At 44.4% G+C, this 27,175-nt stretch overlaps 1 protein-coding gene and 1 pseudogene across 1 annotated transcript; one reads left to right on the forward strand and one right to left on the reverse strand.

The window, feature by feature from the left end:
- Positions 1–5,206: 5,206 nt before the first annotated feature.
- LOC120946456 lies at positions 5,207–5,325 on the forward strand (annotated as a pseudogene).
- Positions 5,326–12,829: 7,504 nt separating this feature from the next.
- TOR3A (torsin family 3 member A) lies at positions 12,830–26,855 on the reverse strand. Its single transcript, XM_040360336.1, has 6 exons — positions 26,254–26,855; positions 23,170–23,277; positions 22,630–22,895; positions 18,607–18,764; positions 16,248–16,369; positions 12,830–13,328 (listed from the first exon to the last, which is right to left on the reverse strand). Exons 1-6 carry the CDS (start codon positions 26,495–26,497, stop codon positions 13,081–13,083), a joined length of 1,146 nt encoding a protein of 381 aa, XP_040216270.1. The 5' UTR covers positions 26,498–26,855; the 3' UTR covers positions 12,830–13,080.
- Positions 26,856–27,175: the final 320 nt, after the last annotated feature.

Genomic DNA, 27,175 nt, shown 5'->3' on the forward strand with positions numbered 1-27,175 from the left:
TCTTAAACGCACACGGTTTAGGTGATATTTATCCTGGATGCAGCCAGTTACGTCTCTGGTGCATGCACTCTGAACGTCTGGCATACCTTGCCGGCCCTTCAGAGCCTTGTGCCAGAACAGAGGGCTTCCGTGTGCATGCGTGCAATCCCATAGCTGTAACGCGCAAATCTGAAAGGCCGTGGGAAGCGGTCAGCCCTTTCAGCGGTGACAGTACAGCCGGTTTATAACAACTTTAAAAGTGGAGAAAGATTAAAGTGTGTGCATGTTTCTATGTGAATTTAAATAGATAAAACTTTATTTGGTGATCCATGGACCAGCAATGTTGTAAAATGTGTTCATCCTCTGCGAGGAATGAGCGGTGTGAGACAGAGGTATAAGGACAAAGCTGTCTTTCCACAAGCCGCAAGGCTTCCTGCACAGAGGCATACAAATGCTAGTGGTTTCCTGGTGTCTAGAATGTCCTAGAGATTCATACAGCCATCCTATAGACATGAATAATTAAAGTCAGCTGTTTCAGCTGCACGCCATTATTTGCATAAAGTAGTGCATGCGCAGAGACGTAATGCACCCTAGGTGTTTTCAGGGCATTACATCGGTGTGTTATGTGCCTGTACCCACCCATTCATCCAAGTCTAAGGGCAGCTGTATGCAGCTCTCGGACATCCTAGACGCCAGAACTACATTGCTACCTGGCCTGATGTCCCCCTGTGCATTTAGTCTTATATTTGTAGACGTGGGGTCTTCACAGGATTCTTTTTCTTCTTCCCGTCCTGCCAGCAAGATCCTACGTATAAACATCTGCAAATTTTTACATCCATGTGCAAGAGGCCTTAGAATGCTGTCACATCAAAGCCAGATAATTAAATTGAGCTTCCACTAAGTCTTTGGATAATGGTAAACATCTCCAGGAGTGCATATTTGGGAGAAAGAACTGGTAGATTTACAGCGTCTTGCAAAAACACTCAGAATAGATTGTACATCTACTGCTTGAAGGAGAAAAAAAAAAATCTACATGACAGCAATATGAACACTGCTATTGATGGTCTCCCTCTGAAAATGCTTATTATCTAGGTCTGTTTGAGTACTTTATAGTGCCTTAAAAAAGTATTTACACCCCTTGAAATTTTTCCACATTTTGGCATGTTGCAATCAGAAAAGTAAATGTATTTTGTGATAGACCAACACAAAGTAGCACATAATTATGAAGTGGAAGGAAACTTCATAAAATGTTTTAATATATATATATATATATATATTTTTTTTACAAATATCTGAAAAGTGTGATGTGCATTTGTGTTCTGCTCCTTTTACTTTGATACCCCTAACTAAAATTTAGTGGGGAAAAAAATGCCTTCAGAAGTCACCAAATGGAGTCTACATGTGTGCAATTTAATCCCAGTATAAATACAGCTGTTCTGTAAAGCCCTCAGAGGTTTGTTAGAGAACCTCAGTGAACAAAAGGCATCCTGAAGGCCAAGGAACCCACCAGACAGGTCAGGGATGAAGTTGAAAGCAGGGTTAGGTTATAAAAAAAAAAGATAATGCTTTGAACATCTCACAGAGCAATGTTCCAATCCATCATCTGAAAATGCAAAGAGTATGGCACAACTGCAAACCTACCAAGACATGGCCGTCCACCTAAACTGACAGGCCAGACAAGGAGAGCATTACTCGGAGAACAAGCCAAGAGGCCCATGGTAACTCTGGAGGAGCTGCAGAGATCCACAGCTCAGGTGGGGGAATATGTCCACAGGACAACTATTAGTCGTGCACTCCACAAATCTGGCCTTTATGGAAGAGTGGCAATAAGAAGTCCCATTTGCAATTTGTGAGAAGCCATGTGGGGGACACAGCAAACATGTGGAAGAAGGTGCTCTGGTAAGATGAGACCAAAATTGAACTTTCTCTTATCGTCCATGGACGAACACAGCTCCTTAAATCTTGACAAGTGGGTTATGTTCCCTGTTTACAGGAGAGGACTAGGCAGAAACATGTTGGATAATTAAATACATGTTACATTAACAGAGTTGAACAGCCCCACTTAGGGGGCGGTCCCTCCAGACATAACCCTCCTCACTGCAGCATGAAACCTCAGTTTCAGGAGAAGGACGTATGGCTCCCTTTGGGCCCAGCGCCCTGAGGAGAAATTTTATTTTATTTTACTTTACTTTTTCTTGAATCTTCTTTCAACTGTCGGCTGAGAGACAGCCTGGATAATATAGATCCTTGTAGTCTACTCAGTCCGACCAGCAAGCGTGGGCACACCTTTGCAAAGAGGCTGGGTCTGCCACGCCATACCCCATGACTCCTGGGGTGGCCGGTGAGCTTTGCTCCGAGGTCCACATGTGACTGGGCTGTGGTGTTGTCTCACTCACAGTGGACCGGGCCGACAGCTACCTCCATTGCGGTTGTAGTTCTGTCAGGAATGCGTCAGCAAGTCCTCGCTCGGACAGGTAAGTAAGTCCCTCCCGCTTCGGTGGGTTGGTATGGCTGGGGTTCGGGGGTCCTTTTCTCCTCCCTTCCCTGCTCCTTTTCCCTTGCTGCATTGCTAACATTACCACTGTCAGGGGGGGAGGGGGCCTTCCTGAGGGGACTGTGTTATCTGGCCTGTGTTTTTTCTTTTTTGTATGGGGCTTTTCCCTGTTAAAAAGCTCTAGGAGGCCTTTCCTGTTTAAACGCGGCATTTTGCCGCCATTTGGCACACAGGTCCCTGCAGATGCCGCACAGTTACATCACGGTTCTTTTCCTCTCACACACTGTGTGCTGAGAGCGGACGGCATCGCTGGGCAGTCTCCTCCTGAGGCGAGTCCCCTGGGTACCCCTGATCAGCGCAGCAAGTGGGTGAGAGGCCCTAAATAGGGCTCTAGGAGTTTTTGTTTATTTGTAAGAACAGGTGTGCATATTATAATACACTCTATGTAAATATTATTAATATTTGGAGTCAGTATCTGGGTCCTTCCCCAACATGCTGGTGGTGGCAGCAGGTGTTGGCACCTGGGATTCCCACAGAGGTTTTATTGTTAGTCCTGGACACGTTTGTGCCAGGGTGGGGATGTACTGCGGACGGGTGGTAAAAGAGTGCCCCCTTCCCCCGTTATCCCCTGGGGAATGCTCTGTTACGGAGCCATGGACCAGGTACCTGGGTAGTAAAAAAAAAAAAAAAGCAGGATAAGGCATTTATGGGTGCGCTTCTCACTGCTGCAAGGGACTCTCTTAAGCTGGATAGTGCAGCTGGGTTTCCGCTGAGGGCTCGGTCTTTTTTGGATCACACAAATCAGACCACTCTGTATAGGTTTTTTCCTTCTGTGCCTTTCTTTGATAATTTCTAAGAGGCGGAATGAGAACAGCCGCTGAGGGCTTTTGTAGTCCCTCACCGCCGGGCGGTTTAGTGCCCCTTTGAGGAGAGCCTTTTCAAAAGGTGGGCTTCTTCTCCGGTGGTGGACCCTAGGTGACCACTCTCCCTATTGCGGGAACTCTCGCTTGTATGGATCTGACTGATGGAAGATCCGAAGTACTGACCCGTTCAGTGTTTACCATGCTGGGGTCTGACTTGCGGCCTATTGTGGCCACTACTCTGGGGTCTCAGTCAGCGCTGGCGCAATTTTTTGGGAGGTTTTTCAATTGCATTGAAAACTCCTATTGGCGGCCATTTTGTCGTAGCCGCGCTATGGAACAGCTTACATTGCGGTCGGCCATTTTCCTGTGGCCACGTTCTGAACACTCGGCGGCCATCTTGGAGTAGTCCTGACCCCCCTAGTGCTGTATACAACTCACGGAGTGAGCATTTTGAACCAGACAGTGGAGGAGCATTTCTCCCATAATTATTAGGCTAGCGGACCAGCTGGTCCAGGGCCTCATATAGGTCTTTGATGAATGCTGCGCCCTTGTTATCCAGGGCTTCTGTTTCAGAATGGTTTTATGCACATGGTGGTGTAGTGGTTACCTCCATTACTTGGCAGCAAGAGGGTCATTGGTTTGAATCCGGACACCGACTCCAATCTCCCTGTGTCTGCATGGGTTTACTCCGGTTTCCTCCAAAGGCATGTGTGCATACACCTACATAATATACATACACACTTTGTGTTTATTATTATTTAGGGGCAACCCTCCCAGGCCGTCAAAGGCCCAGCTGGGGAACTAATCCGTCCCTGGGTGCGTAAGCCGATCACGCCGGCACCCAAATCCTGCCAATGTATGTAGCCTTCCCTCCCTGTCTCTAGGTGGGAGGGGCGGCTTGCAGGTTCACAATTCGGTGAAACCTCCCTGCTCTCCGACCAGTGGGTCTGCGAGGTGGTCTCTTCGGAGTACTAGATAGGATTTCCTCCTATCCACAGAACAAAGTTCTTTCCTCGTGTCTTTCTCTCCCGGCCCGTCGGTCTGCCTTGGGCAATGTGGGACTTGCTAAGCTGCGGGGTAATTTTACCTTCCCTGCAAGACGGGAGGTTTGGGGTTTTCTATGGGCCTCAGGCCCTGAATACCTTTTGTGAATGTCGGGTAGTTCCGCATGGAATCCATTCGTTCAGCGGTAGCTGAGCTCCATCCGGGGGACGTCCTCGGACATTAGGGACGCATACATGCATGTCCCGTTTTGCGCATGTCAGTGTTTTTTTCTGTGATTCGTGATGAGAGGGTCTCTGTCAGCCTGTGGCCCTCCCTTTTGATCTGGCGTCAGCACCATGGGTTTTCAGCTGGGAGCTCGCACTTATCCTAACTTTGTTGAGACAGCGAGGCTTTGCCTCATTGGCTACTTGGACGACTTTCTTCTGAGAGCAGCTTCTGTCTCAGACCTAGTGGATGTGTTATTCCTATTCAGACCCTCAGAAGATTTGGGTGGGTGTTAAACGTTTAGGGTTGATCCGGACTCCTTGGTGGCAAAGGTCCTTCTTCCCCTGGAGAAATTGGTCTTCTCTCTGGGCACCTGCTGGTCCAGGGCCTGTGGGTAGCCTCCTTCGAGGCAGTACTGTATGCCCAGTTCCACTTTTGGGTTTTCCAGGGGAAATTCTGTCCAGGTGGTAAAAATCTCTTGTCTCTGAAATCATCAGATTCCGGTGCGCCACCTAGTCAGAGTCTCTCTGAGTTGGTGACGAAGATTCCTGACTCTTCGGTCCGGGAAGTTGTTTCTTCCTTCCAGTGGTTGGTGTTTACGACGGATGGGTTGTGAACCTGGGGGGGGTCCAGTCGGCTCTGAGTCTCTGGACTTGCGTGGATCTACGGCCACACCTCCCTGAATGTGCCCGCTCTCGTCTGGTCTCGGTAGCTACCCAGGGTCGGGCCTGGCTAGTGCCTGGGTGGGAGACCGCCTGGGAATACCAGGTGCTGTCTACCGTTCGTTTTAGGCAATCAGGCTATGCTTCTCCTCGGTTGCAAGGTCGTCCGATCTGGTTTCAGCCGGACAATGCCACGGCCGTGGCTTCGGTCTACCATCAGGTATACCGGCAGGTGGACTACTTTGTGCTTGGGGTGTTTCGGCTCCCTTGCAGGAGGAGAGCCTCACAGGGCATGGATCTCCTGGCCGCTCATCTCCACCGCAAGGGTGTCAAAGTTAGTGGCCAGGTCTAGTGATCTGGTACAGATGTGTAAGTCGCGCTGGTGGCCCTGTGGGGTCTGTATCGGCGACTTTTTGCCATTCCTCCATTGTAGTTGCTTCCTCGGCTGCTCCACAGAGTGGAGGCTGAGGTGATCCTGATGATTCTAATCGCTCCAGATTGACCTCGGCGTCCTTGGTACGCCGATATCGGGCACCTGGTAGCGGAGGTACCCTGGCGGTTGGTCTCTCTGTCTTGAGGTCCCATACTTCCTCCTGTTGTACAGTCACTGACTTGCTCAACATGGCTATTGGAAGCCAGACTTTAAGTGACCGGGGTCTGTCCGACTCGGTCATCTCAGCAATGCTGAGGGCATGGTAGTTTTCTTCCGGAGGATCTACCGTTGCACCTGGCAGGCCTACATCTCTTGGTGCGAAGGGATGGAGTGATGTCCATGGACGTACTCGGTGTGCAGGGTCCTGCTGTTTTTACAGCTTGGAGTGGATCTAAAAATTGCTTAAAGCACCGTTTTGGGGGCAGATTTCAGCCTTGGTGCGGCCTGTTCCCTGGTGGGTCCCGTTTTGTGTGCAGGGGGTTTGTCATATACTTTCCCCTCTTGGCCCATCTATTCCCCCCATGAGTTTTGACTCTGGTGGTCTTGGTTCTTCAGGAACCTTCCTTTTGGAAACAGAGAGATTTTCTCTTGACACTATCGCAGGTGGCCCCTTTAGTGGCCTTTACCTCTGTTAGAGGGGTTTCTGAGTTGGCGGTCTTGTCTTGCAAGCTGCCATGCTTGATCCTTCATAAGGATTAGGTGGTGCGCCTGCGACCTTCCCTTCTTCCGAAGGTGGTTTCGGCCTTTCGCCGGAATAAGGACATTGTTCTTCCATCCTTCTGTCCTTGGCTGGCGCATCCTATGGAGTTTGCCTTTCATACTTTAGGCGTGGTATGCGCTTTGTGGGTGTACCAGCCTGCTACGGCTCCGTTCCGGAGTTCTGACTCTTTTTTTTGTGTCGGTGTCTGGTCCACAAAAGGGCCTGGCGGTCTCGTCGGTTTTTGTTTTCCCGACATCATGCGTCGGTCTCACAGGTGTGTGAGGTGGAGACTTGCTCGTCCGTTCACGCTTTTTCCAGAATTTACATGGTTGCTGTGAGTGCATCTTCTGATGCTTTTTTTGGCCGCTAGTTTTTGCCGGCGGCTGTTTTAAGTTGCACCTCCTCCGTTGAGGAGCTCTGCTTGTTTTGGGGTGAAGTTAAAATTTGTTTTATTGATATATTTCCCACCCCTCGTTTTTTTACACTGCTTGGGTATGTCCCACGTGTCAAGATTTAAGGAGCTGTGTCCGTCCATGGACGATAAGAGAAAATAGGATTTTTTTGTACTCACCGTAAAATCCTTGGGCCAGATTCAGAAAGAATGGCTTAAGTTTAGGCGGGCGTAGCGCATTTCATATACGCTACGCTGCCGTAACTTAGAGAGGCGAGTACCGTATTCACAAAACTTGCGCCCTAAAATACGGCGGCGTAGCGTAAATGGGCCGGTGTAATTCAAAGTAGGCTGGTAGGGGGTGTGTTGTATGGAAATAAATTGTAACCCCACGTAAATGACGCGCCTAACAAACGGCGCATGCTCAGTATCACGTCGAATTTTCTCCCTAAGTTACGCCGGCTCAATGCTTAGTCGACGTGAACGTAACCTACGCCCATCCCCATTCACGTACGACTTACGCAAACAAAGTAAAATACGACGCTGTTCCGACGTCCATACCTTAACATGACTTACCCCTGCTTTATGAGGGGTAAAGTTACGCTGGTCGTACGCCTTACGTAAACAGCGTATTTTAATACGCCGGGCACAAGTACATTCGTGAATCGGCGTATCTAGCTCATTTGCATATTCGACGCGGAAATATATGGAAGCGCCCCACGTAAATATGCACCTAAGATACGACGGCGTTAGAGACTTACGTCGGTTGTATCTTGGACAAATTCTGGCGTATCTGATTCTTTGAATCAGGTGCCGAGATACGACGCCTCACATTCGGACTTACGATGGCGTATCTGGAGATACGCCGTCGTAAATCCTTAGAGAAAAGAGGCCAGATTCACAAAGTCCATGGACGGACACAGCTCCCACCCCTCCTTTTTAGGTTTGTACTGCTTGTTACGAACTGAGGCTGCATGCTGCAGTGAGGAGGGTTATGTCTGGAGGGTCCGCCCCCTAAGCGGGGCTGTTCAACTCTGTTAATGTAACATGTATTTAATTATCTAACGCAGGGATCCTCAAACTATGGCCTGCCAGCTGTTGTAGAACTACACATCCCATGAGGCATTGTAACACATTGACATTCACAGACATGACTAGGCATGATGGAAATTGTAGTTCCTGAACATCTGGAGGGCCATAGTTTGAAGACCCATGATCTAACGTTTCTGCCTAGTCCTCTCCTGTAAACAGGGAACATAACCTACTTGTCAAGATTTAAGGAGCTGTGTCCGTCCATGGACTCAGAGAAAAGGATTTTACGGTGAGTACAAAAAAAAAAACCTATTTTTTGGCCTAAAAGAAAAACGCTGTGTGGCAGAAAATTAATACTGCACATTGCCCTGAACACACCATGCCCACCCTGAAACATGGTGGTGGTGGTAGTAGCATCATGTTGTGGAGATGCTTTTCTTCAGCAGGCACAGGGAAGCTGGTCAGAGTTGATGGGAAGATGGATGGAGCCAAGTACAGGGCAGTCTTAGAAGAAAAATGGAAAATTGAATTCCTTTCCTGATGAGCTTCATGGCAGCACAGCTGGGGTATAGGTTCTGCCCCTCCAGGCCTTAACTCATATAAATTTGAGCCCACCTACAACCTCGGCATTCTGTAACTAATCCTACCAAGTTGGGTGGGATCTGTGCTGCCATGAAGGTCGTCAGAAAAGGAAAATTATGGTAAGTATTTGAATTCAATTTTCCTGATGGCTCCAGGTCAGCACAGCTGGGAACTAACTAGCCAAAATAGGGAAGGGGTAATGCTACACCCTTCTCAATTCTGACTAAAAAAAACAGATGCCTCTGCCAAACTCAATTGTCATCTGCCTTGCAGATAGTTTCAGACCCTCGGCCTGCTGCCACTTCCAACGTCAAGACCCTTCTAGTGAAGAGTGCCGTGATTCTCCTGGCACAGCTAACCCTTTCAACTTGCAGGCCAAGGAGATGAGCTTTACCAACCAAGAGGCAATACTTAGCTGTCCCTGGTTTCAGTATTATGAGTTGGTGACCTAGGACTGATATTTAGCCAGTAAAATAACGTGATAACGCTTCATGTATTAAGAAAGTACTTGAACTATTTGATCAGCATGACTGCCAGGCAACTATCAATTTCAGAAAAAAAGTTAGCACTGGCCTATCACATATTTCCTTTAACAGAGGGTGCTTTTTTTTAAATTATTATTTCGATTTTATTAAGGGAAGTACTGTATTTGTTGGCATATAACACTCACTTTTTTACCCTGAAAATAGAGAATAAACTGCCTGCGTGTTATACGCAGGGGGTTGTGGAACATTTTTTCCTGAAACTTCCAACTTAAACTTAGGGTGTGTGTTATATGCCTGTGCGTGTTATACGCCAATAAATACGGTACATACATACAAAATCTTTAAAAAGGCATACATTGCCAGACAATGCAGATTTTTTTTTTCTAATTGGCTGGAGTATAACCATAATTTGGTATTATTTACATTATTAATGCTTTGATTCTTGTGCTTTCAGGTAGGTCCTCTCAATTATAATTCTCAGAAGTGGGATGAATATATCTGCCTATCCATAGAACATATTTTTTTGCTAATCAAGAATATCTCCTTGCCAGTAGCATGTCAAATTTTATAATGAGAATTGTGTCTAGAGTTACTGCATGATCTGACTAGTCCAAACTTTTTAAGCAAAGGGCCAGTTTACTGTCCTTCAGACTTTAGGTTGGCCAGGCTATGGTCAGTGTAGGTAGAAAATGCCCCAGCATCAATGGGAGTAAACAATTCCCCAAGCTTCATGGTCAGTAGGGATAAAAAAAAGTACAAAGCATGTGTGGTTAGTAGAAGGAGAGATAATGTCCGGTCGTTGGTGTCAATGGAAGAAACGGTGCTCCATCGGTGTCAGCGGGAGGAATAAGGCCCTACTAGTGTCAGTGGGTCATATTCTGAGTAAAGTTACGATGGAGTATCTCAGGATACTCCATCGTATCTCTCTTTTTTGGCCAGTGTATCTATGCGAGTGATTCTTAGAATAATTTTCGCATAGATACACTGAAGATCCGACATGTGTAAGTCACTTACACTGTCGGATCTTAAATGTAATTACTCCGCCGGCCGCTAGGTGGCGTTTACGTTCAGGTCTCATTTGTTTATGCAAATGAGCCTGATACGCCGATTCCCGAACGAATTTGCGTTGCGTAACCGTCGCTTACGTTGTTTGCGTAGGCGTAAGGTTACCACTGCTATATGAGGGGTAACCTTACGCCAGTCCCACATAGGCCATGTTAAGTATGGCGTCGGGTCCACGTCGTGTTTTCCTGTCGGGTACGTCGTTTTACTAAGTCGTTCTTGAATACGACTTTACGTCGTTTTGACGTTTTACGCTGAGAAAAGGAGCATGCGCACTGGGCTATTTTATGCCCGGTGCATGCGCAGTTCGTTAGAATCGGGGGCGCGCTTAATTTAAATAGAAGCCGCCCCCTTGGATTTACGCAGGGATACGCCGGGCCAAATACACTAGGCCGCCCCAAACTACGGAGCAAGTGTTTGGGGAATACAGCACTTGCTCCTGTAGGTTGGGGCGGCGTAGTGTAAATGGCTTACGCGCCGCCCGCCTACAATGTACCAGAATATGGCGCAGTGAAAGGAATTAAAAAAAAACTCAACCTTGCTGATAGTGGGAGGAATAATGCCTCATATTAGTTGAAGGATTAGTGACCAAAGAACCAGATAAGGGCAAGCAAAGGCCACATCCGGCTGGTAGTTGAGGCCACTGGACTAGTAGATCAGCTACAGTGCAATAGTTCACAGATCAGAGGATCCTGGTTTGGCTAATGATGTAGCCGTTTTCCAGTAAATTGCCCTTTAACCGTTGGTTTTGAGAGTTAATTTCCCCACTTTTGATTATTTAATATTGTGAAATTGGAATTTGGCTGACTCTATAAATACAATTTGTAAAGTATTCAATACACAATGTAGTGGGTTACAAGCCAAGGACTCTGGACACAGACCATTCAGGAGAATAAACATTGCTGACTGTAGGAATTTTAAAGAGAACCTGTGTATTTTCAATGCAGGGCAAAGCAAATGGGTTTTCTTCTGTACTCGTAAGAAGTTAATTGGCAGGAGGAGGATTAAAGGGGTAATTTTATTATTTTTTTTGGAGGGGGGATTAAATGGTTCATTTAGCATGGAACTAATTGCTTTTTATTTATTTTTTATTGTTCACGATGCTGTGTTTTGTTACGTGTATTGCCTGCATTATAGATATGTACGTAGGTTCATGTAGTTCTGCAGTATACAGAGATCCACACATTATGCAAGTTGGAGATTATCATCGAATGCTTTCTGTTGTAATTCTCTTGTGTGCAATAAGGGTCATTTAGACCCACCTCTGACCCGAGGAGCAAGTACGTATAGTGCATGAACTTGGTGATCTGGCTCCAGAAGCAGACAGGGCGGACTTTACACCACGCCAGAGGCGAAACACACATTTCTTGCATCATAAAGAGTGACTGCTGATCAGGTGGCCTCTGTGAATATGGGATGTCCTCGTTAACCAGCTCAATGGTAAGATTGTAAATGCTGTAGGTAAGAAGTGATATAGACTGATTGACACGGTTTTAAAGATTGTTTCTGATAATAAAAAAAAATGTTTTATTGTAGTAAAATAATAAATAGCATTTATAGAATACTTGTAACAGCTTAATAAGTGACATGTCATAGAAATTAAAAAAAAACTGCCTCTTAGTGTTTTCCATGCAAAGGTTTTTCTTGCTTCATGGTTATCTTTAAAACAGGTGCATTCTTGACAACCATTTCTTTGATAAAAGTAAGAGAACATGTGGCTTCCACCTTGTTCAAAGAGTAGCTGGATGCTGTATAGACCTGGTTATGCTACTTCAGGGAGTAAGCAGTCAATGGGCCTGATCCAGGCCAAACAACGTAGACCACACAGCTCAATATGACCATTTTCCTGAGTAGTTTGACTCGTGCTGTGGGGCCTATTTCTTTAAATATTAGTGATAGTTCACATATGCAGCAGGTTTGTAAACACCTCTGAACATGAATCCACTTGGGATCGAGTCTCAGAAGTGGTTTGGGGCTTGCTCACGTGTGTTCAGGGAGCAATATGCCACCTTCTGAAAGACCATGGGCCAGATTCAGGTAGAATCGGCGCATCTCTGTGGCGGCATAACGTATTACATTTATGTTACACCGCCGCAAGTTTTATGGGCAAGTGCTTGATTCACAAAGCACTTGCCTGTAAAGTTGCGGCGGCGTAGCGTAAATCCGCAGGCGCAAGCCCGCCTAATTCAAATGGGGCGGGGACATGCTCCGTCCCTAAAATTTCCCGACGTGCATTGCGCTAAATGACGTCGCAAGGACGTCATTGGTTTCGACGTTAACGTAAATGGTGTCCAGCGCCATTCACAGACGACTTACGCAAACGACGTTAAATTTCAAATTTCGATGCAGGGACGACGGCCATACTTAACATTGGCTAGACCACCTAGAGGGCAGCTTTAGTTTTACGCCGCATATCTCTTACGGAAACGGCGTAAATTTACTGCGACGGGCAAGCGTACGTTCGTGAATCGGCGTAACTAGTCATTTGCATATTCTACGCCGACCGCAATGGAATCGCCACCTAGCGGCCGGCCTAGAATTGCAGCCTAAGATCCGACGGTGTAAGTCACTTACACCTGTCGGATCTTAGGGAGATCTATGCGTAACCTGATTCTATTAATCAGGCGCATAGATACAACCGTCGTATCTCAGAGATACGACGGCGTATCAGGAGATACACCGTCGTATCTCTTTTATGAATCTGGCCCCATCTTTTTTTTGATCCTTTGGCGATATTGCATTGAAATTCTGTTGGAACCAAGTGTTGTCTTGGTCCCATTGAGTTGAATGGGGTGCAGTTGGCAAGCGGTACTTTCTACCAACCACAATATGCACTGCAATGTATACAAACCTACCCACTGACCCTATTAACTTATTGGTAGGCAGTCAGGGGTGGACAAGCAGCCTATTTTTTCCTATCAAGCTGCTGCATGTGTGAACATGGCCTTAATGAGGTACTTCATTGTGTATTTTTTTTTCCTCTAGTTTTTCACTAAAGAAATTAAGTAAAATGTTGACCTTTCAATAAAGTATAATGCAGAATATGAGAAAAAGGGTCAGGCTTCTCCTGAAGTCTTTCATAATGTAGCAGCAAGTGATGTCTATTGCCAAGTTTCTGTGTGTCCGATTTCCAGGCCAATGAAGCTTGTGGTTTGTAACGTAGCCTCCGAGACCCTACTGTCCACATATCAAGGCTTCATGGAATGGATTCTTTGGGCCACATGCTTACATCCATGAGCAGAGAAAACCCTCTCATTCTTTGGCACAAACACAAGCTCCTGGAGCACTTTATCTAAAGAACTCTCTGTATACGGTAAAGCTTGAGCAGCAAAGACATCTCGAGCACACATCTTGACATGGGAGCGTTCCAAAGGCAAAAACGGCACAAAGTCATCAATAAGACCCTCTTTTAGCAGTTGCCATGGAAGGAGCTGATCTGTAAGGAGAAAAAGGCATTCTGGTTAAAGTATCCCACGCTTAAAATGTGTAAATATTTATTAGGATCTAAGATAATTATGTGAACCGTCTATTGGAATGAAATCAGTCTGATCTACATGATTCTTCTGGATCAGAATAACAGTCAAAATAAGTTACATTTTCGGATGGTCATCAATGGCAGCTTTCATTATGCTCTGGGAAATTGTTTTCTTAAAGACCTTCTCTGGACAGGCTTTGGTTGCGTCAATGGCTTCAGTTTGAGACACTTCTGTCAGTGTCCTCACAAGCTGCTCAACCAGTCCAGGGATTTGAAATCTCCACTCTGGTCTGTGCACATTTTCCAGGATGGACCAGAGCGATTCTGATTGGTCAGAGCTATCACGGTAAATAACTTTGCTCCGTCCTGTAAGCGCTACATGGAGAAGAGGAGGGGTTTCAATTACCCAGGACTGCTAGAGTGACATTGACAACTCAGCATTGCCGGAGGTAAGTACAGCAAGGGTGGGGAGTGTGACAGTGTTAGTTCACCTTTACAGAAAAGATGACTTAACCCTTTAAGCCGGTTTTACAATCCCATGGAAGCGGAAAAAAAGGCTGTTCAACACAGGATCTTAACCACTTAAGCCCCGGACCAATATGCTGCCTAAAGACCCAAGGGGTTTTTACAGTTCGGGACAGCGTTGCTTTAACAGACAATTGCGCGCTCGTGCGACGTGGCTCCCAAACAAAATTGGTGTCCTTTTTTTCCCACAAATAGAGCTTTCTTTTGGTGGTATTTTATCACCTCTGCGGTTTCTATTTTTTGCACTATAAACAAAAATAGAGCGACAATTTTGGCCGATACGTATTCTTCTACCTATTTTTGGTATAAAAAAATCGCAATAATCGTTTATCGGTTGGTTTGCGCAAAATTTATAGCGTTTACAAAATAGGGGATAGTTTTACTGCATTTTTTTTTTTTTTACCTTAATGGCGGCGATCAGCGTTTTTTTTCGTGACTGCGACATTATGGCGGACACTTCGGACAATTTTGACACATTTTTGGGACCATTGGCATTTTCACAGCAAAAAATGCATTTAAATTGCATTCTTTATTGTGAAAATGACAGTTGCAGTTTGTGAGTTAAACACAGGGGGCGCTGTAACATTTAGGGTTCGCTTTGTGTGTGTTTACAACTGTAGGGGGGTGTGGCTGTAGGACTGACATCATCGATCGAGTCTCCCTAATAAAAGGGATCACTCGATCGATGCGCCGCCATAGTGAAGCACGGGGAAGCCGTGTTTACATACGGCTCTCCCCGTTCTTCAGCTCCGGGGAGCGATCGCGACGGGGCGGCTATAAACGAATAGCCGCGCCGTCATCCCAGATCGCTCCCCGAGGCTTACCGACCGCCGCATGTACGGGGGGGGGGGTCCCGATCGGACCCCCGACCCACGTCAAGCAGAGGACGTATAGGTACGTGCATGTGCCTGTCCGTGCCATTCTGCGGACGTATATTTACATGAGGCGGTCGGCAAGTGGTTAAAGTGGCTTCTTTATCATGTGCCCACTGTGTGGCTCTCACAATAGTCATATGATCAGGAGCTTACCTTCCTGGCCCCTGATAAGAAGCCTTGATTGAGAGCTGACAATGACAACTCAGTCAGGGTTCTGTAAGTGTTTTCGGCTTCTGCCACTATGAACACATATCTGCAGCGGCTGGGCAGTAAAGCCCACCTTTTTTGCCGCCGCATATATGCATCAAGCAGTCAATAGGAGGTTAAGATACTATCGAGAGGATAGAGGAAAGCCATTCCCTCTGGGACAAGACAATGATTATTGATAGCGGCTATGCCAGCCACTAGTGATTTGCCGGCAGGCTGGTTGTACCCATCATTGATCGATCAACCTGGTACATTCAGCCTGCGCATACATGGTTCGAATCTGGGCCAGTTCCTGCTGAACTGGCCCAGATTCGAACAGTCTATGGCCAGCCTTAGGTGGACTTAGTAGGAAGGACAGGGATGTCTCCAAAGTGAATTAAAGGGAATATTCTTTATACAAATAGGCAGCAGGGGGCACATGTCAGATAGCTGGTTACACAAGGTTAGGTTTTTCTTTCCCATTTAACTCATTGGCTGAATGAAAAAAAAAAAAAAAAAAAACTGATTCCTACGTCCACACAAGCGCTGCAGCCACTGGCTGGTAAAGGTTTTCCAGCAGGGCATTTTGACAGAAGTTGATCTAATGATCAACTTCTTATGTCAAACTGGGAGGGCAACAAAGTAATTGAAAATCGGCAGCTCCCTGATGAAGGTGTGTATACAGACCTGAAATAATCAAACACATAGCTGAATAAAGCTGATATATATATATATATATATATATATATATATATATATATATATATATAAATTTTAGCCAGTGGGCTGAACAAAGAAAAAAAAATGAACAGATTCCTTAATCTACAGAAGCAAGATAGATGGAGGAATCCCCCTCCATTGTATTCTGACAGCAGATAGTCACACTGTCAGAATACAATGTCCAGCAGCTGCAGTCGCTGATCAACAAAAGCATGAATCGTTCAACATATGCCGATCGGGAAAAGCCAAGCACGAATCAAAATTTGGCTGGTGCCTGCTGAAACTGCCAAATTTCGATACTTCTATGGCCATCATCAGCTACATTTTCATTTTGCAGGATGAGCCAATACAATCAGTCTGTAGGAGTTAATGAATTGCAGAACTAGTATTGGGCTTGATAATTCCTGTATGCTCTGCAAGCACAGGGGGTATAAAATTGACCTGTACTTTTATTTTATTTTTTTAAAGGATTTTATCAAAATTATAAGTAGAAGTAAAAAAATATGTCAACATAAAAATATCCAAAAATATCTCTTTCACAGATATGATGTATCCTACATATTTGTGTACATACCTTCGTGCTCCACAGCAGCCTTCAATGGTTCTTCCAAATCATTCAAAGTAATCACCTCGCGATGTCGCCCAGCATGCCAAAAGTTTAGTGTAATCTCATTGATTGTTTTGCTGCCAATACCACTAGATTAGGAAGGGAAAAAAGGATTAGAGATTAAAGGCGCATACCATTTAGAGCTCCTAACAATTACAACAATCTGTAGCAATATCACAGACGTTTTTTCATGGTTTAGCTGAAGATTCTCACTATTTTGCGGTCAGGGACACAATGAGGGGAAATCCCTTAAGGCCCCATTAACACTTCCATGGGCAGGAATCACAGGGCTCCCTGCAGCCAGAATGACAAGCGTTTGCAAATAGCTGCAGCAATTGCAATTAAAAGAAGTAAAGCTTAAATTACAGTGTTATTTAGGGATCTAATGGCTATTTATCCTCCGTTGCATGAGACTGGTGGGAGGGGAGGGGAGGGGAGGGGGGGCTGAAAGCTGCTGCATCTGGACGGTGCACCGAGTGCTATTTATATTTAGGGTAATGCTTGAGTTCTGGGTATTCGCCCCAGGACATATACTGCCCTAAATGTTAGCAGCACTGTGTGCTCCATACAGCTGCAGCAGCTTTCAGCCTCTCATAGGGTTTTACAGGCTAGAAGTAGAGGAGATGGATGGGGCACCTGTGCTCAGGGCTGCTGTTACAAATCATGGGGCCCCCATACTGGCTTCCTGACAGGCCCCCCCCCCACTCTACCTACACCCCACCCACCCCCCAAGGTGCAGTAAACCGCGGCACTGACTTTATCCACCTACGCCCCAAAAATGAAAAAAAAATCCTTTGCTCCCACCTCCTGGGCCCCCCTGTTGACCCAATGGGGCCCAGGGAAATGTAAGCAATTTAAGCACTGGTCAGAAAGTAGAAGCGGGGGATGTGGTCTAGTTAAATCCATTTATTTGTTTAGGCAGAAATCAATAAAGATGCACCGGGCCCCTCTGTTAAACTGATGAGGCCTGGGCCCAGTACTACAGGACCAGTTGTACTGCCTTATCAGGCCCTGCCTGTGATTTACGCCCACACCTAAACACCAAAGTCTCAAGCACTGGTAATAAAATGTCCAGTGTTTAAGGGGTCTTAAGCCGACCACAGATGGTGCAGTTTTCTTTCTTGCAACCACAGTTGCAGGAAAGAAAAACACTTGCTGTAGCAATCTCTCCCATGGAGCCATTGTTTTCTCTCGGCAGGGGAGTCGTCCCGGCCAGGAGAACACACAGTGATTATTGCTAGCAGCTATAGCCAGTGGCAATAATCGCGTGAAAGATCCGACAGGCTGGTTGCATTGATCAATCAACATTCAGCCTGCTCATACGTCGTTCGAAACTCGTCCAGTCCCTGCGGACCCAGTCGAGATTCAAACCATCTATGAACAGCTTTAGTGTAATCAAAAGCTAACAGATGCGCCAACATTTAATTTTGGAGAGTGGTAAGAGACCAGAGCAACCAAAGGCATCCCACAGTGTAGGTAAACACAAACCTCAGGGTTTGACTTAAAGCGGGAGTTCACCCATAAATGCAGTTTTTGCTCTTTTACCCTTAAATGGATGCTCATTTAGTCTAGGGGAATCGGCTAGTTGTTTTAAAATCCGAGCATTACTTACCGTTGTAGAGGGCGATCTTCTCCGCCACTTCCGGGTATGGGTCTTCGGGAGTGGGCGTTCCTTCTTGATTGACAGTCTTCCGACAGGCTTCCGACGGTCGCATCCATCGCGTCGAAAGAAGCCGAACGTCGGTGCGGCTCTATACTGCGCCTGTGAACCGACGTTCGGCTACTTTTGGAAAATCGTGACGCGATGGATGCGACCGTCGGAAGCCTGTTGGAAGACTGTCATTCAAGAAGGAATGCCCAGTGCCGCAGCCCATACCCGGAAGTGGCGGAGAAGATCGCCCTCTACAACGGTAAGTAATGCTCGGATTTTAAAACAACTAGCCGATTCCCCTAGACCAGGGATAAGCAATTAGCGGACCTCCAGATGTTGTCAAACTACAAGTCCCATGAGGCATAGCGAGACTCTGACAGCATCAAGCATGACACCCAGAGGCATGATGGGACTTGTAGTTTGGCAACAGCTGGAGGTCCGCTAATTGCTTATCCCTGCCCTAGACTAAATGAGCATCCATCTAAGGGTAAAAACAGCATTTTACCGGTGAACCTCCGCTTTAAGTCTGACTACAATGCTAAGCACCGTGCTATATATTTGGTAGAAGTTCATTTTTTTTTTTTTAATAATTAGTACAGCGTGTCAGGCTTCTCTATCCTACATCTTCGATTAATATTGTATTGCTAGAGGAAGTAACAGTCAGTGAGGTGTTACCTGAGAAGTATGAGGATGCTGCGGGTCTGGTGGTCATCTTTAAAAAGGGGCAACAGAGGCTCCAGGAGGGCTGGTGGTAGTTTGTCCGCTTCATCAAATACAAACATGGGCTGTGCACAGCGAGAGGAAATCTGTGTGATCTGCTTCTTCAGCTGAACCTGAGAGTGAAATCGGAAACAAAATGTCATCATACAGTCCGAATTCCTGCAGGTACAGAATAATTCACTACCTATTACATCACATTAGTCTATAGCAGAGCTTATATATTCACATTTCATTCTCATAAATATCTCTGTTCACAATTTAGGACAGCTCAGTGGAGACATTTTACAATTAGTCTAATCTATTTGTGTCTAAAATAAGATTTTTTTTCATCCATGGCAACTAGGTTCTTTCATTCTCCATCTGCCACTTTCCGGAATATGAGTGGCTTTTATGAAGGAAACCCATTGTTTCCTAAAGGGGTTTTAAATTCTTCCAACAATCCAGAGTCAGACAAATATTCCATTATCTTCATCATATAAAATGTGTCTAACAAAGCTGCTGCTAATCGTGATGCGGGGGCCCAGCATGGGCAGCTTGCAACAGGAAGGGCCGTTACTGGCAGGATCTCCAGGAAAGCAACTTTGCAACAAGTTTACAAAACACAATATGCTGTAGAACACGGTATACACAACATACAGAAAAATACATTTACAGATGTATATAATTTAAACCTGTGTTTGCAGGGGTTCCTTTAGCAGCTTTTGACTCTCATATTAACCACTGACAATTTATTTTAGCTATCTGCTAGAGATGCATTCTTCTCACCAACCACAAATGTAAGGAGCATTCTTCTCAACAAATTATCTGCTAAATTCCCACCGACCACTAATCTAAGGGACATTCTTCCCACCGACCACTAACCTAAGGGGCGTTCTTCCCACTGTCCACCAATCTAAGGGACATTCTTCCCACCGACCACCAATCTAAGGGACATTCTTCCCACCGACCACCAATCTAAGGGACATTCTTCCCACAACCACTAATCTAAGATACATTCTGCCTACGACCACTAATCTAAGGGACATTCTTCCCACCGACCACCAATCTAAGGGACATTCTTCCCACCGACCACCAATCTAAGGGACATTCTTCCCACCGACCACCAATCTAAGGGACATTCTTCCCACCGACCACCAATCTAAGGGACATTCTGCCTACGACCACCAATCTAAGATACATTCTTCCCACGACCACAAATCTTAGGGACATTCTTCCCACCGACCACTAATCTAAGGGACATTCTTCCCCCCGACCACTAATCTAAGATACATTCTGCCCACGAGCACCAATCTAAGAGACATTCTTCCCATGACCACTAATCTAAGGGACATTCTTACCACCGACCACTAATCTAAGATACATTCTTCCCACGACCACTTATCTAAGATACATTCTTCCCACGACCACTAATCTAAGGAACATTCTCCCCGCCGAACACCAATCTAAGGGCCATTCTTCCCACCGACCACTAATCTAAGGGGCGTTCTTCCCACTGTCCACCAATCTAAGGGCCATTCTTCCCACCAACCACTAATCTAAGATGCATTCTTCCCACGACCACTAATCTAAGGGGCGTTCTTCCCACGAGCACCAATCTAAGGGACATTCTTCCCACCGACCACTAATCTAAGATACATTCTTCCCACGATCACTAATCTAAGATACATTCTTCCCACGACCACTTATCTAAGATACATTCTTCCCACGACCACTAATCTAAGGGACATTCTTCTCATTGACCACTAATCTAAGATACATTCTTCCCACGAGCACCAATCTAAGGGACATTCTTCCCACAACCACCAATCTAAGGGACATTCTTCCCGCTGACCACCAATCTAAGGAGCATTTTTCCACTGATCACCAGAATAATGGGGTAGAATTACTAAGGCCTGGTTCACACCTATGCATTTTTTTTTTTTTGTGAGTTTTCAGTTTTGCAGAAACACACTACAGTCCATTTCACATGGTTTCCTATGGGTCACATTCACATCTATGCATTTTATGGAAAGGACCAGGGACTTTTTTTTATGGTTTTTGGTTCCTTAGACTTCAATGGATCAAAAACGTGCAAAATGCATCTGGGATATGTAAACTGCAACCTGCATAGGTGTGAACCAGGCCTAAAACTGAGTGCAACATTTTGGTGCAGCTCTGCATAGAAACCATTCAGCTTCCATTTTATTTTATTTTTTGTCAAAGCTTAATTAAACAAGTTGAAGTTAGAAGCTGATTGGCTACCATGCACAGATGCACCAGATTTTGCAGTTTTAGTAAATCAACCTCAGCGCCCCCCTCTCCCACTGACCACCAGTGTAAGGAGGCTCTTCTGCCATTGACCACCAATGCAAAGGGATCCTTCTTCCAGTGATCACCAAAGTAAAAATGCACTTCACTGACTACCAATAGGGGTATGACCACTAATGTGAGGGAACACTACAGCTTTCACTGTTTTTTCTGGCGATGATTATTAGTTTTAATTATATTACTGAAAATAATGTCACATAGAACAGCCCAGGGTGTTACACACGCCAAGTACACCACATTCCTAATTCTTATGTGTCAACTTACTGTTCATGCAAACATTCCATGAGATGTTGATACAGTAATTTTTAGTAGGGGATCCCTTAGACCTGTTATTTCAAGGGTTTCTTCATGTTAAAAAGATTAACAAAAGCTGCTTTCTACTTTTCCGGACTCCAGCAGCCAGATCACTGCACCCCGAGCCGCTACTGCTGCCTACCCACCTTTGTGATTATTAGATGACTTCAAACTCCAATTTGAATCTTTTCTAATAAAGAAGGTAGATGAGGATTTAGGTCCAGGAACTCCAGCATGGAAAACTCACAACTGTAGTTCCAAAAAGTCAGTAATTAGGGATGAGCCGAACACCCCCGCATTCAGTTCCCACCAGAACCTTTGAACGGATCGAACGTTCGCGCGAACATTTAGAACCCCATTGACGTCAATGGGACTCGAACGTTCGAATTCAAAAGTGCTCATTTTAAAGCCCCATATGCAAGTTATTGTCGGAAAACGTCTTTGAGAACCCGGATCTTGCCACAGGGAACATGTATCAATGGAAAAAAGTTTTAAAAACTGTCGTTTTTTCTGGAGCAGTGATTATAATGATGCAGCATCATTAAAAACACTGCTCCAGAAAAAACGACCATTTTTAAAAAAAATATTCCATTGATACATGTTCCCTGGGGCAAGACCCGGGTTCTCAAAGATGTCTTCACAGGCATACTATAGACACCCAGCAGGTACAATATTTAAAGGAATTTTTTTTTTTTTTTTTTAAGCATCATTAAAATCACTGCTCCTGGAGCAGTGATTTTAATGATGCTTAAATAAAAAAAATGAAAAATTCCTTTACATATTGTACCTGCTGGGTGTCTATAGTATGCCTGTGTAGCTTTATGGTACACACTGCAGAGGACACAGGCAATACACCACAATCAACTACCTGCCAGTAAATTAGGAATAACTGATCTAGCTAAACTATACAGTGTATAAATATATGTACAACACCTGGGATGTATATATATCCTCTACACACTGTAAAATTAACTGACTAACCTGCCTGCCTGCCTGCTCTATCTACCTAGAAAAAAATTACACTCTCTCTCTCTCTGACGGATCTATTCTCTAAACAGCGCCGGAACACACTACACAAGCCGACCTGCAGGTGGCCTTTTATAGTGTGGGGCGTGTACTAAACCCCCTGAGCCATAATTGGCCAAAGCCAATCATCAGTGCGCAATGCCGCAGTGAATTATGGGCCGTGGCGCGTCACTCAAATTTGGCGCGAACGACCCGTTTTGTTCGTATTTCGACGAACGATCGAACATACGATGTTCGAGTCGAACATACGTTCGACTCGAACACGAAGCTCATCCCTATCAGTAATTTAAATGATTAGCCATTACAAATCACTATAAAGTTTGGGTAAACGTGGCACCTTTAGAGACTTACCTTGTACGCCTCCATGTGTGACTGGTGAGGAAAGTGCAGCTGTGGAATGAACACTTTGGTGCAGCGGTTCCGGAGCCCATTATGGTAAAGATTCTCTGCAATGACACGGACAGCAAGGTTCTTTCCAGTGCCTGTCCACCCATGGAATGAGAGCACCCGGGACTTTTTAGACTCATCTTCCTGCAGGAACCTCTTAACAGAAGATAAGATCTGCTTCACTGCCAGATGCTGGCCATGTACTCTCTGCTCCAGATCCCACTGCAGGCCTGTGATTGGAAGAAAAAGGGAGCTGTCAGCTTTGTGTTTTTTTTAATTAAGCCCTCTACAGCCGATTGGCTGCATCTAAGAAATATTCCGTTTGATTAGAAATGCTTTGACGCCTTACAAATTTTTCCTTATATCTGCAATCATTTTACAAAAGTATGTACTGAACTATTTTACAATCTGCATACAACCTCTTCTTGGCTTATGAACTGACAGGTAGCTTCTAATCTAATCTGTAAAGATTAAAGCTTGTGTGGATGGCCATGCTCTTCTTACCTGTGAGGTTGTTGATAACAGTCCCTTGTGTAGGATCAGTGAGACTAGTCACTACTACAGTAGCCAGGTCAGCCAGGTCATCCCATCCAAAGCTCCCCCAACTCCAGTCTGTAAAATAATACAATAGACAATATTAGGACTTGGGTGATCAAAAGAGTATGAACAAATCATATAGGGACATATAAACTGGTCTAAAGGTCTGACACCTAGAAAGTTGGTTAAAATGATTACACTTTTCTAAGGCTAAAGCTACACAAGACATTTTTAGTAGCCTATCGGTGCTGCCAGTGAATCTTAAAGCGGAACTGAATTCATTTTACAACAGGCAGCAAGCAAGCAGGCTATTATAGCAGGAGAGACATGCAATATCTCTTCTGCGATAATACATCTACCTGCCTGATTGAAATTGTCTGCAGGATGTAAACTGAGCATGTGCAGCTCAGCTTACAGTTCCAGCATGGTCCCCATGTGCTGGGAAGACCGACTCCTGCACCGGGCCAATGGAGTGGCCCAAAGACTGGCACTTGCAAAAGAGAGGGGCCTGGAGCATTAGAGAGGAGGTAAGTAAAGTGTCCTTCGTTCACATGTTACAGCATGTGGTAACCAACTTATTTGTTGCACTTTCATAGAATAAATTACTTAGAATTCATAAATTATTCAAAACATAAAAAAGTGCATACCATATCCTAAATCCATAAAGTGCACAGTGTAAAAAGAATCCCAATTAATAAAGTCCAATTTAGAAACTTTAAACAAATAAATAAAGTCCCAATTAATAAAGTCCAATTTAGAAATCAAAAGTCCCAATTAATAAAGTCCAATTTAGAAATCAAAGCCTGCCGCACTCACTATATCATCACAACTTTATTTTGTTGATTTATATCAGTTGTGATGATATAGTGAGTGCGGCAGACATTGATTTCTAAATTGGACTTTATTAATTGGGACTTTATTTATTTGTTTAAAGTTTCTAAATTGGACTTTATTAATTGGGATTTTTTTTATTATAATTATTTGCACTGTACACTTTATGGATTTATATGGTATGCACTCTTTTATGCTTTGAATTACATATTATGCACAGATATGATTTATGAAGTTATTTATTTATACGACAGCGCAACATACCTGATATAAATGAACATAAATCATATCTGTGCATAATATGTAATTCAAAGCATAAAAGAGTGCATACCATATAAATCCATAAAGTGTACCGTGCAAATAATTATAATAAAACAATCCCAATTAATAAAGTGCAACTTAGCAACTTTAAACAAATGAAATCATTTGTTCAAAGTTGTCAAGTTGGACTTTATCTATTTTTATTATTATTTGCACTGTGCACTTTTATGGATTTAGGATATGGTATGCACTTTTTTATGTTTTGAATAATTTATGAATTATAAGTAATTCATACCATATCATAAATCCATAAACTGCACAGTGCAAATAAAAATAAATAAAAAAACAATTAATAAAATCCAATTTAGCAACTTTAAACAAATGATTTCATGTGTTTAAAGTTGCTAAGTTGCACTTTATTAATTGGGATTTTTTTTTATAATTTTTGCACGGTACACTTTATGGATTTATATGGTATGCACTCTTTTATGCTTTGAATTACATATTATGCACAGATATGATTTATGAAGTTATTTATTTATACGACAGCGCAACATAACTTTATTTTGTTCATTTATATCAGGTGTGATGATATAGTGAGTGCGGCAGACATTGATTTTTTACGGCGATTTCATCTCACAGTGTGTGGCACAATTTCATTTGAATGTGTTGAAATCAATAGTGACACTTCAACACAAACTTTCTGGTTTTTATTCCTATAGGGCCAGATTCAGAAAGAATTACGTTGCGCAGCGGCGGCGTAATGTATCCCATTTACGTTACACCGCCGCAGGTTTACAGCGTAAGCGCCTGATTCACAAAGCACTTACCTGTAAACTTGCGGCGGTGTAAATGCTAACTGCGCATGCTCCGTCCGTCAAATTACCCGACGTGCATTGCGCTAAATGACGTCGCAAGGACGTCATTGGTTTGACGTTAACGTAAATGGCGTCCAGCGCCATTCACGGACGACTTACGCAAACAAAGTGAAATTTAAAATTCCGACGCGGGAACGACGGCCATACTTAACATTGCTTAGACCACCTAGGAGGCAGCCTTAACTTTACGACGCGTATCGCTACGGAAACTACGTAAATTTAGATCGACGGGCATCGCGGACGTTCGTGAATCGCCGTAACTAGTCATTTGCATATTCTACGCCGACCGCAATGGCCTCGCCACCTAGCGGCCGGCCCAGAATTGCAGCCTAAGATCCGACGGTGTAACACAAGTTACACCTGTCGGATCTTAGGGCTATCTATGCGTAACTGATTCTATGAATCAGTCGCATAGATACGACAATCGTATCTCAGAGATACAATGGCGTATCAGGAGATACGCCGTCGTATCTCTTCTGTGAATCTGGCCCATAGTTTATAAAATGCTGCGTAAGCTGTTGGCGCAATATAAATCCTGTATAATAATAATAGCCAACTTTTGCATATAAATGGAGCACTGCGTGATCATTCAGTATTAATCACAGGCTACTTGTGTCATTTATATAATAATGACCCACTAATGAGCTATCACTGATTTAAAAACAGTTAAAGTGGTTGTAAAGGTTTTTTTTTTCCTTTCTAAATTGGTTCCTTTATGCTAGTGCATTGTAGGTTCACTTACCTTTTCCTTCAATTTCCCTTCTAAATGTTTTTTTTCTTTGTCTGAATTTCTCACTTCCTGTTTCTCCTCAGTAAGCTTTCCACCATCATCCATGGGGGTTAGCCAGCGAGAACAGCTTACAGAGGAAGAACAGGAAGTGAGAAATTCAGACAAAGAAAAAAAACATTTAGAAGGGAAATCAAAGGAGAAGGTAAGTAGCTTAAAGGAACCGATTTAGAAAAGAAAAAAACAAACCTTTACAACCCCGTTAAGCTTTAGCCGTTTTCGTGAAAATGACCGGCGTGTATCTCCAGCCTTAGATCAAGAATTAAAAAGAATTCACAATGTGACAGCACTCACCCGCAAGATCCGTTTTCATCTCGTCGCACTTTTCCGGCCACAGCCAACACTGAAGGTCATGTACATACTCCCAGGAAAGATGGGCCAAGTCTTGCATTTCCGGAGCACCAGAAAACCATTTACTGTCCTCCCCTGCAGCCTTACTTTCTTGTGATTCCCCCTGCTCAGTACAATGTACCAATGGTGAGCTGATCATCAGCAGCAATAGCGTAATAGTTTTGCGCATGACGGCCATCTGCTGCATCTTAGTTGTGAATTTAAGATTGAATCCAATTTCTACAACCCTCCCTTTTACTCTGGTTTCGTTTCCCAGCACTGTGCCTATATATAAGCCCCAAGCTATTTCCTTTCCCTGCTCTTGGATTCCATGCTGCAGTCATCTGGTAGGACAGCTTAGTAGCTTAGTTAGGCCATGTCATACTTTCACTTGTTATATTGACTTTTTCCTGTCCCCTCCCTTTGTCACATCATTCTATTCTCCTCCCTCGTACTTCAGATATTGTAGAGTTTCCTCCTGCGTCACTAGGTGTATGCTGACCGGTGACACTCCCCCCACCAACGGGCTGTTCCTGTGTGTGAGATCAGACAAGCCTAGTGGGATATTTCTGATCTGACTCATCGTTTCTTAACCCTTCCCATACTAAAGCCTGCTGGAGCTGGGAGGGAGGATTTTATTGCCGTCACACTTTCCATACTTTTATTACGAAATACACTTATGAACGATGAGAACAGTTACAACCTGTAAATGTCGCAAAGAACAGAGAATTCAGACACAATATTTAAAGTGCTACTATAGTCAGAAATTCAAGTCCTGACCGATCACTTCATGCTGGCTGCTATTACAGGTGTGGCTACACTATATTACCAAAAGTATTGGGACGCCTACCTTTACACGCACATCAATGTTGCCAATCTACCAGAT

This window comes from Rana temporaria, chromosome 7 (genome assembly GCF_905171775.1).
Source record: "Rana temporaria chromosome 7, aRanTem1.1, whole genome shotgun sequence".
In the NCBI taxonomy this organism is placed as follows: domain Eukaryota; kingdom Metazoa; phylum Chordata; class Amphibia; order Anura; family Ranidae; genus Rana; species Rana temporaria.